Source organism: Patella vulgata, chromosome 4 (genome assembly GCF_932274485.2).
Source record: "Patella vulgata chromosome 4, xgPatVulg1.2, whole genome shotgun sequence".
Lineage (NCBI taxonomy): Eukaryota > Metazoa > Mollusca > Gastropoda > Patellidae > Patella > Patella vulgata.
Genome location: NC_065882.2, coordinates 8,189,286 through 8,201,443, shown reverse-complemented (window position 1 = coordinate 8,201,443; position 12,158 = coordinate 8,189,286). Strand labels below are relative to the sequence as shown.

The window sequence follows — 12,158 nt, the reverse complement described above, 5'->3', positions numbered from 1 at the left end:
GAAATAAAATTGGACCATATGTTAGTCCCGAAATGACCTAGTTTGTGTCGAGTGGACGTTAAGCTCCATTTCCCCCTCTCTATCATTCGAGTCGTCGAATTGTAGTAGGATTCATTTCTGTAAACGTTTGGAATGTAGAGTACGGGGCAATAATCTTTCAATTATCGACAAAATTTTCCCTCACCCAAACTCACCCGATGCCCCCGCCCAATTTGCAAATCGCCCCTTAATGGATCGTAAAAACAACAAGAAAATATGTATGTAATAAACTAAGATTTATATACATGATATATAATGATACATTGATATACATTGTCTAATCAATTTAATACCCCAGTCATCCGCCAGATGAGTTGGTCTCGTGAGTTGATTATGGGCTTGTCATGTGAATAAATGTCTAAATAATAAATTATATAACATTTAAAGCCCGACAAACAACATTAATTGGCATTTTTAGACAAATATTCTTCTCCATGTCTAGAAATTTAATTACACGTCCATTATAAATTTCTATATACAAAAATATAAAATAGTTATTTTTGTTTTAAACGCCTCCGTGGTAGTATAACCTACCTACATAGTCTTATGATCACATGATCATGTCTTTAAAAACGTAACGGACATAACGTCCGACAGCGCAACTCCCGACGCACACTGTTTGCCTCGAATGGACGTCGCAAATCCCTTCCATAGATTTAGATCCGATTGCATAAGGTACAGTTTTTTTTATAGACAAAAATCCTACACTTTTCGTTTTGTCACTGTTTAGATTGTTTGTGTTTCCGGTGTAGATTTTGAATGTACCGATGACGATCTAATCTGTCTTTCTATTGGCTCTCCTTCTATTGGTGAAGGTCAACGAGCCGAGTTCTCACGGTCTTCATTGGTTGAAGCACCACCCCCTTTCACGTCACAACTCGGCGCAGTCGCATCGGGCTGAAATCCCAAACCATGATTTCAGTAGTTCCTTGGAACTAAAACATCAGATTTCAACGTTATATCTAACGTCTGGTGTTTAGGCCTCGGCTTGTCCAAATAACTGGATAACATTTCTATGAAATCTAGCCTCGAATTCAGGGTGAGTGAGCGTGATAACCTCGCCATCACAGTTAATGTAGTATTTTTCTTCTAGACCCGGCTCGCCATTATCTGAGATGATGGAAGAAGCTCGTGTAAGTTTAACTTTATAAGCATCCACTCGGCGTTCTTTTACAAATTCGTGATCGAACTGAAATAATAAATAATAAAATTCATAAATATTTTGCCAGAGGAAATAAATAATTTGTGTTTTTAAAAAAGAAGGATAGTGTGTGTTGGCCGAATGGGTTAACGCAGGCGGTCTGTCCATGAGTCACGTGACGTGGTTTCAATCCCACCCTTGTACGTCACAAAGATTAGGGTTGCCTACCTAATCTTGTGGTCTCTCTCTCTCTGGGGGGTTGGGTGGCTGAATGGTTAGCACGTGCGCGCTGTACCATAAAGTCTGTCATTGAGTCAACTGGCGTGGTTTCAAATCCCCGGTTGTACGTGGCAAGGAGTAGGGTCGCCTGTCCAACCTCGTGGGTTTTCTCCGGGTCCTACTGTTTCCTCCCACTGCTAAAGAGCCCTACGCGCAAGCGAATTATTGAAATAAAATTAAACCATGTGTTAGCCCCGAAATGACCTAGTTTGTGTCGAGTGGACGTTAAACCCCATTTCTCTCTCTCTCCCACCCCTCTCTCTCTGTATTGCATAGGTATATTGTGTAGATCTAAAGCCAACCTCATAATAGATCTTCAATCCATGACGATCATAACAGAGTCTACATAATATAGCCTATATATTTTATAATCTCTACTGGGCGTTGTCTATTTACACTACATATGTAAATTACTATATAAATTGAGCCACACTGTTATTAAACATAGTCTCAAGGAATGTTTTAAACGGTGACTACCCACCGTGAACACAAGGGTACTTTAACTAGTTGGATAATGCTCTCACAAATTTATTCTAACAATTTAATTGACTCGTTTTGTCCCTGTGCAGCGATTTTAATCTTAGTCTTTCGTCTTTTTGCTAGTCTAGTAACTGATAATACCCAAATATTTCTCCGGTATTTTGATCGGATACGATATCCGACATTCCTTAAATTTTACACGTACGTCCGATAATCTTTCAGGTGATTTTTATAAATGATACCTTTGACTCGGTTTTTTTATCTTTTCAGATAAAAATCCCCAATAAGTTTTTAGCACAATGTCTACTAATTGTGGGCGTTGAAGCTGCGAAGTGGGGATCAAAGCGACAATTAACTATGATAGAATACAGGAAGACATTCCGATCTTGAACAAAGAAGATAATTTGAGGGAATACTTACACATTCGGCTTTGTGGTCTTGAACCTGGGCCAGCTGTTTGACGTGTTTAGCGAAACTGCATTTACTGGTCATATAGAGGTTAATAGCCTCATCGCCGAATTTTGGCACCATTTTCCGATCTTTAGGAGTTCTGGTAATGACGTAGGTGTCAACACCATACATGGTATCGTCGACTTTCTGCCATTCCTTGGTGTCAGAGAGTTGGTATTCTACATCCAAGTCAAAAGCTCGTCGACGTAATACAGTTCCAACTGGTATAACTAAAAATATAAAAAATGCAAAATATAAAAGCTGTTTAAAATTTGAAAAAAAAAATAAATGAGATTTCAAAATTTAATTAAAATGCTATGGACCATAAATCAAGGTATTTTTTTGTTGCTTTTTGGGGGGGGGGGGTTTGTATTTTTAATTTTAGTAAGCTGTCGATACGGGAATGGGTTAGGCTATAAGATCATCCTTATATAAGGAAGCTCTACCCTGGAATGGGGTCGGTTATAAAGGTATTACCGGCTAGGTTCCCTTTTTACAAATTAAATGTTAATTCAGAAAGAACACTTACTGTTATATCTAGTTGGTCCCATCCATCTAAACTTCTCACAATCATACATGATGTCACCGAAAAGACCGAAACCCAACAACAGTCCGGAGTACGCCGTCAATTCACCATCTTGATGTACTCCAACGACATTGGCGTTAGTTCGTTTACCTGTAAGGTAGAAAATGGTAAATGAATCCAAAATTTGAATTTAATACGAAATCAACTTTTTAAAATATAATAAAAAGAAAAAGCTTAAATTTAGAGAATATGTTGGGTTTTTTTTTTAAAATATACATTTAATATCAAAACTTTAAAAAGATGTATAATAAAAAGAAAAAGTATGGATTTAATTCAAAAATCAAAACTTAAAAAAAAAATTAATAAAAAAGAAAATGCTTAATAGTTGATAAACTTACCAAGTATGATATGAAGCGCTGCAGTGGTTACATCCCTGGTGCCGTGTAAATACTGGACAATATAGTCACCGGAACCGGCAGGAATAATACCAATCGGAATGGTTGCTGGTACTACTTTTGCTTCAGGAGAATTGTATTTTACTCCAGCGTCCTTCTGAACTCTTAAAACCAATCCTGTCATGCATTCACAATAGAGACCGTCACCACCCACAGTAACAATACTGAAAGACAATGAATAATAATATTTATTATAAAAATATGTCAAAGATCGAACATACAGATATTAATGACATAAGGCTAAACGAACATCCGCCATTTCAAAAGATGGAGATGTGGGGCAAAACAGAAATATCCTTCCGCCGGAAAAATGTTGGTCACTAAAATAAACATATTGACGAGTTTTTAGTTAGAAATACAAACAGCTTACTTCAGATAAGTAAACGAAGTCGGCTATTTTTGGCCCGTATATGCGAGACATGCGTAGATTTATGAATGTCCCGTCATTGTGTTCCCACGACACGTCCGTTGAGAGGAGAGAAGCTGGACGGGGTTGACGCCCTACGAATGTTTGAGTGGCGAGCGCTGAAGTGTGGGTGTATGACAAGTTGAGGTGTTAAACGTTTGATACGTGATGGCACACTGATCCGCAGTGAATATTTGCTTGGCCGCGACAATCACTGATAAGGATGACATTGATGCGGCTTAATGAGCTAGAAATATTAACTTTTTTCCTGCGACAAATTAAATTCTAAAACATTTTTTGTATATATTGGAAAAATAAATAAAGGCGTTTGACGTATTTGTAATTAAAAATTATTTCCGATTTAGTGTAAATGGGTATTAAAATGACTAAAATGCAGCATTCTCTTCGAAGCAGTTATGTCTTATGTAAACAATGCACGCGCCATTCAGCCAATGATTAACACCGCGTGCTGTGACAGCACGTGTTATGACAGAGGTATTATACGAGACTCGTAATTCTCTGTGAAACAGATTGACGTGATGGGTGTACTGTAACGGCTAATGGAGTTTGTCAAATCACACGATTAGCAACTGCCAGAGCGCGAGATATCATTTATCAATCACATCCTGTTAATCAACGAACACATAATTAACTGACGTCATCAATTTATGGTACACGACATGCAGCAGATGTGTACAGCCATGAATTGAATTTTTAATGTTATGTTAACGTACGTAAAACTACCACAACATTTATTCCTATATCTCACATAGCCGACAGGGTGTCCCTCCGCCGACTACACACGTAGACGACTCGGTGACCCCCGCGCCGACTTTACACGTAGCCGACACGGTGTCCCTTCGCCGACTACACACGTAGACGACTCGGTGACCCCCGCGCCGACTTTACACGTAGCCGACACGGTGTCCCCCGCGCCGACTTCACACGTAGCCGACACGGTGTCCCCCCCTTCCCCTGCGTATGCCTATTTCACACGTAGCCGACACGCTGTCCCCTAGTCGATGCCGCCTGCCCTCCCCCCTTATCAGGTATTTCATAGGAAGCGGACACGATGCCCCCTTTACCCTACCCTTCCCCTTCTCCCCCTTAACCCGTAGTCAACACGGTGCCCCCCACCACCACTCACTTCACACGTAGCCGACCCGCTGTCCAACCACAAATTCCAAACAAACTAGACGTTAATAAGCGATTGACACACCTAGGTAAATACAGATTTGTATTATCGCTTCTATATTTACATACTCAATAAGCTAATTGTGAAGTATGCGACAGGAATGTGTTGAAAGAACTAAAGTCCAGGTTCATTTCTCGCCCATATCATAAAGAAAATAGCCAACTCACCCATCAATGGTGGAGAGATCATATTCCTGGAGCATTTGTTTAGCTTCTTTAGGGGCCTGGGTAACTGTAAATTAAGAAAGGTAGAATAATATTTAATAAACGAAACCTTCTTCGAGTCAATATTGAAACACGTTAAACATATAACCGCACAACAATATTCGTGTCGGCTTTTCGAGATAGTGTCACGAAGCCTTTGTGGATGTTTGGACTTTTAGCCACCCTTCCTGAAAACATATCCCCTTTATTCCACCTACCCATGTATAACACATATACATTAGCCTGACGTAAATTGTTTCAATGGCAATTAGTAATTGATCTTGAATATACAGGTCACAATGGAATACAATTACTGCTTATTACTGAGCGACGTTTCGACTAGGCTTCTCTAGTCATTATCAAGCAATTGTATTCCATAGAATTGTGACCTGTATAATAATATTCGTCTACCGGTTTCTCGAGAGAGTGTCACAAAGCTTTTGTGCGTGTTAAAGACTTTTCGCCAACCTTTCTGACAATCTATCCCGAATATTATGTACATAACATAATATGTTCCGAACCCCCCTCCTCTGTCCTGGCTACCTCTACCCGTTGCCCCCATGCCCCTCGTATATAAGCGACAGCTTACCTTTCACAACAGGTTCAATTCCACTCAACTCAAAAAGACGTTTAACTTTATTTTTATAAATCTTTTCGGCATTTCTTTTACCGCTGTTCGGGTTGATGATGACTAACAGCTTTTTCGGTCTTTTGTTATCTTTAATGAAAGAAAATTATAAATTAAACATACATTATACAAAAGCTAAATCGGCTTATTGCAGGTCTTTCTTTAGGCCTGAAATGTTTTCTAAATTATTAATTAGACATTCATTAACTTATCCAGACCATAATCAACTCTAGATGGCATCGGATTTCTCCGATATTAAATAGATTAGAACAGTTCAGCCATATTTTGATTTAAGCTAAAAATGGAGGAACGAGACTTAGCTTCGAACAACCAGTGCGGTGGTTGAAACTATTGCACACGTCTTGTCAAACCTTCAAAGGCTAATATCGTCGCTCGCAATTGAGTAATTTGAATGAAATTGTCAAATTATTCATTTTACATTATCTATTTTCGAACTATTATAGCAAGAATGGCTAGCTCTTTATCTAAATCTTACATAATGTATCTTTCATAAATATATACGAAAAAATCTAAATCTGGCACAAATATGTAAATCATATTATTTGATTACCATAGGGGCATGTCGTTGACGATGCACTTGTGTATAGCGTATAGCTATGAATAGTCGTGGGCGCGCGCTTAATAAAAATGAAATCGTTGAACCAGAACACCATACATAGGCCTCATGTCAGTTTAACGGGCAGTTACGACTGACACTTATTGAGCGGATTAAAAGATTAAGAAATAATTAAAATACCTGGTGAATAATAGCCAATATGGTTATTTACTTATAGTTGGCTACAGTAACATATAAACAAACATAAACTTATTGTAACTATAAGCCGTAACCAAAATAACTGAAAACACCCAAGGAGAGAGAGAGAGAGAGAGAGAGAGAGAGAGAGAGAGATGGGGTTTAACGTCCACTCGACACATGCTAGGTCATTTCGGGACTAACATATGGTTTAATTTTATTTCAATAATTCGCTTGCGCGTAGGGGTCTTTAGCAGTGGGAGGAAACCGGAGGACTCGGAGAAAACCCACGAGGCTGGATAGAAAACCCTACTCCTTGTCACGTACAACCGTGGATTCGAAACCATGCCAGTTGACTCAATGACAGGCCTTATGATACAGCCCCCCGAAAACACCCAAGAAATAATTGCATAATTATTAGCGCCAATTATATAAAACCATAATTATATAGTTAATTTACATGTTTTATACCTGTCAGTGTCATCACAGATACAGGTGTAAAACTATTTCTGTCTTTTCTGTCATTAATAAATTGTTCTATAAAAGTTATCAACATCACGTGAAATAACCTAACATTACATTTATTGGATAATTTTAAATGGCTTACGTCATTAATTTTTTAAACATTGGTGGAATTTGAGAGTTATAATTATAATGCATGGCGCATAACATAATTGTACATCGCGCTGGTGTATACAAGTTATATGGTGTCGTACACGAACCGGGGTATGCGTATTCCTTCTAGAACCGCTGATACCATGTCTTATTAATGGAGTTCACGAAACTGTAAAATTTAAATTTTTCTATGCCACTTATTTTTTTTATTAAGTTGAAATCAGACTTAAAAGTTTTTAATTAAAAGCCGGAATGTAAAATTGTATAACACGAGTTCAAACAGGCCCGGTTGGTTCAAAAAAGTAGGACGGTAAGCTCCATTTTTCAGACCCAAATAAACGCATGCAGTGTTGCATAAGAAATTTATATAATCACGTTCACGTTAAGGTCTGGTGATGTCTTATAATACAAGATGGACGACTGTGTTTCGTGTTAAAGCATCAATTGTTTGTAATTTGTCTTAAAGATATATAATTTAATCAATAATTCTTACACAAAATATATTTATAGGTCCAATGTTTATCCATTTCTATGGTAATAATGAATACATATTGCCACGTCTTCATGAAACTTTCATATATAGAAACTCTAAAATAAAGTTGGAAGTACAACCCGACACGAAACAAAGCATTCTCAGACTTAAGTTAAGCATTTACTTAAGTGTTAGCCTTATTTTAACTAAAATATAACCCTTTATAAAACTTTTGTTGTTTTAATGCATCAATTACATCAATAAGAAACTATGTGCAAAGTTTTGTGTTTCTGGATCAAAGATATTTCTCATAAACAGTGATCGAAAGTTGAGTAAATTTCGTAACTTAAGTCTGAGAATGCTTTGTGAACTCGGGGCAGGTATAAACTTATCAAAAAAAGAAAACATCGCAAGTTTTTTTTTTTTAATGATTAATTGATTGATGAGCAGCAAGCTAATCACGCTTTAGATGAATGCATACAAAAAAAATAATTAAATAAATAATTTAAAACTTACTGTTGATTCTCTCGTTCAGTTCTAAAGCAAACTTTTCTGCTTTTTCTCCGTCAAATGTCACCGACTCTTTCTTAAGTTTTCTTCCTTTCGATGCGGCGGCAAAATAAACAGTAAAACTGGATTCTTCATGTAGTTTCACACTTAATACATCCTCAAATTGAATAAAACCTAAATAAAGTTAGAAAAAAAAAGTTGTTTTAGAAACCAAGAATTAACATTATAAAGCGATATGCATAAGAATTTAAAATATTTCATACAAAAAAAAAAAATCATTTTTTTTTTTAAACAAACAAATTGAAAGTTTAAGTTAAAATGTTTTAAACTTACTGGTCTCGTTCTGATCTTTTAATCCATAAGACAAACTCGTGTTTGTGAATGACACGACAAATTCTTCTTTTCCTTTTAAAAATACTCCTTCCATGATGAAATAAACTTGTATTATTTTAACAGAATAACTTTTATAAAAATTCTTTATCTCACTATCTATAAATGATGTAAGCACGTCTAGTGGATATCAGTGAATATTATGATGTATCGTGGTTGAGAGGTTTATTTAAATACCATTTGGCCTCTCGCGAGCATTTATAGACGACCAATGAGAAGTCGGCTATTATTACCGCTTTCTCGACGATCGCGTGCTGAGTTTAGTTGGAGGAAGCCCACTTAACCAATCTCAGCTGAAGTTTGTTATTATCGGGCGGCCTGACTCAATCAATAAAAATCCGAAGCATGTTGAGTATTATTTCACCGCGTTCGTACAGGTGTTACATGTTACTATTGTGTATATCAGCCACAGGTATTTCAGGGAGCCGCGGTGGCTCAGTAGGTAGAGGTGGTTGCTCGCTAACATGGGTGGGTGTCCCACGTTCGATCCTATAAGTGTTGGCCGAGAAAGTTTCCTAGGTTATTGGCAATGGATATATACAGGCCTCGTGATTAACCGTCGTGGTGTATAGGATTGATGCTTTGACAAGGACAGTGTCTAGTCGTTCGGATGGTACAAAAACCGAGGTCCCGTGTATACAAGAGTAGGCCATAGTGCCGCTACCCGGGCAAAATTCCCTTATAGCACACTGTATGGCGTATGTCCGTCTCCATTAGCCCAGTATAGGAGCAGAACAGTAGGACGTTAAACCCAATTTCATTTCCACTGTGGTCCCATTCATCTATTAACAGGTATTTTAACGAACGACCATAAATCATCCCTCTCACCCGAAAAAAATTGATTAAGAACATTTATTTGGTTTTCCTATAGGAAACGAGGATAGGTATGACAGTGAGTATTAGTAAACATTAAATGTCCATCACGGAGCATCGGCTATGTTTCATTCTAGGCTCGCCTCCCTGCCCGTCGTGGTTACACAAATTGATGACACGCAGCTGAAGAAAATAAATACTTTTTAAAGACAAGTAGGAAAGAGACCGGTTACGAAAAATCCCTGAGTCATGCTGGAAGAATCTTAAAGTTTGTTTAAGTGCCGTGTGATATCTTTGACCAATGCAGGTGATGTGCAGGAAATGTGAGCAGAGATTCAGCGGCGGACGCAGGTTATTTTGTAGGGGGGTCGGGGAGGTAATACTCCAGCGAGAAAGTTTAGAAAAATTGGGGTGTCGACGGCGCATATCTTAACCCTTAATTTCTTCAGCTACATACATCCGATGAATAAACGGTTCAAATTTACACGTTTCAGTGGGAGAGAGGGAGAGATGGGATTTAACGCCCACTCGACACAAACTAGGTCATTTCGGGACTAGCATATGGTCTAATTTTATTTCAATAATTCACTTGCACGTAGGGGTCTTTAGTAGTGGGCGGAAACCGGGGGACCCGGAGAAAACCCACGAGGTTAGACAGGCGACCCTACTCCTTGTCACGTACAACCGGGGAATAGAAACCACGCCAGTTGTCTCAATGACAGACCTTATGATGCAGCGCGCACGCTAACCATTCGGCCATCCGACCCCACGTTTCATAAAAATAGAATAATACCATCCTCGGTCTCCCCAGTGGTCTCATTCAATTCTACACCACTAACCCCTGGGGTAATCTATGGTGGGAGGGGGGGGGAGTTTTCAAGTTATCCGCCCTTGATGATTGTGCTATTTTTTATCGAGTAGAACCGAATGAGAACACTGGGGATACCGAGGATGGAATAATACATGAATATTATATACTGTTATTTAGCGAGGAGGGGGTTCCCCACGTGGATCCGCCACAGGTGAGATCGTGTGAGGTACAGGCAGATGATGATGATGATAATGATATCCATCTTAAAGTACTTCTATCCTTTTATCACCTGTATCTTTAGATTATAATGTAGAACATCACTCTATTTAGGGAGGGGGCTCCCCTGCGTGGGGGCTCCCCTACGTTGATCCGCCACAGGTGAGATCGTGTGAGGTACAGGTAGACAATGATGATGGTAATGATACCCATCTTAAAGTATTTCATTCCTTTTATCACCTGTATTAGGTTATAATGTAGAACATCACTGTATTGAATCATATCTCTAGAACTTTCGTAATTTCCTACTTACGCCCTTGAAGATAACTGGCATGTTTTAACATCTATTTATAGCATTACTGGTGGAGGTCCCCCTGGAGACCATATAAGATACAGGGTGGAGAGAGAGAGAGAGAGAGAGAGAGAGAGAGAGAGAAAGACGGATTAATGTCTGACACCAATTGAGAGATATTAACGTTCGCTCTATTTAAACTAGGTTATTTCGGGACTAACATATGGTTTATAATTTCATTTCAATATTCGCTTGCACTAAGGGGTATTTTTTTTTTTTTTTTTTTTTTTTTTTTTTTTGAGGGGGGGGGGGTGAACAGGCGACCCTACTCATTGTCACGTACAAGCTTGGACACGCTCCGTGACTTGATGACAGACGTTATGATCTAAAGCGTTAGAACGCTCAGCCGCCCAACTGTCCGACCAACAAGAGAGAGAGAGAGAGAGCGAGAGAGAGAGAGATATGGGGTTTAACGTCCACTCGACACAAACTAGGTCATTTCGGGACTTACACATGGTTCAATTTAATTTCAATAATTCGCTTGCGCGTAGGGGTCTTTAGCAGTGGGAGGAAACCGGCCGACCAACAAGAGATATGAAATGGAATGAAATGAAATGGGGTTTAACGTCCTATTATTCTGCTCCGACTCGACTGATGAAGAGGGGCGTACGCCATACAATGTGCTATGAGCGAAATTTTGCCCAGACAGCAGCACTATGGCCTTCTCTTATATCGAATTCTGTCAAGGGATCTTGTACGTGCACGTCAATATGTACACGGGACCTCAGTTTTTCGTCCCATCGGGGCCCTTATTCACGAAAACTTAAACTAACTTCATTGGATATATGCAAATTGATTTTACTGGTCAGCCAATCGAATTGCAGTATTTCTTAAAATTTCGATTGTATCTTAGTTTAAGTTTTCGTAAATAAGGGCCCTGAACGACTAGACTGCTGTCTTTGTCAGGCCCTCCGTCCTGCACTACTGACAAGGGGAAACCACGTCGGAAAATCCCGATATTAGACATTTTGGCAACTTAGCAATGAAGTGATAACATAACAGGTATTTCCGATCGGCAAGAGACATTCTGACAACTAAACAAACATGAAACAATAATATATAATATTTGTGGTCGTGAACAAGAAATAACAGGATTATATTCGAGTAGAATGAAGTGGGTAGGATTAACAAATAATCAGTTATCTAACAATAATGGCCTTTATATTATACATTATACATATATACTCCTGTCGCCAATGGTCTAATATTAGCCAAAGGGTTGGATGGCCGAATAGTTGGCATGTGTGCGTTGCATCATAAGCTCTGTCATTGAGTCAACTGGCGTAGGGTCGTCTGTACAACCTCGTGGGTTTCCCCCGGGTCCTCCCACAGCTAAATACCCCTACGCGCTAGCGAATTATTGAATTCTTATATCGAATTATTGAATTCTTATATCGAATTTTTGAATTCTTATATCGAATTA

At 38.7% G+C, this 12,158-nt stretch overlaps 1 protein-coding gene across 1 annotated transcript; it reads right to left on the bottom strand.

Annotated features, from left to right (window-relative positions):
* Positions 1-284: 284 nt before the first annotated feature.
* LOC126819103 (ceramide kinase) lies at positions 285-8,671 on the bottom strand. The gene is made up of 8 exons (XM_050546968.2): positions 8,487-8,671; positions 8,160-8,327; positions 5,764-5,892; positions 5,139-5,202; positions 3,314-3,534; positions 2,919-3,065; positions 2,360-2,619; positions 285-1,228 (listed from the first exon to the last, which is right to left on the bottom strand). The coding sequence occupies exons 1-8, from the start codon at positions 8,578-8,580 to the stop codon at positions 1,016-1,018; spliced, it is 1,296 nt and encodes a 431-aa protein (XP_050402925.1). The 5' UTR covers positions 8,581-8,671; the 3' UTR covers positions 285-1,015.
* Positions 8,672-12,158: the final 3,487 nt, after the last annotated feature.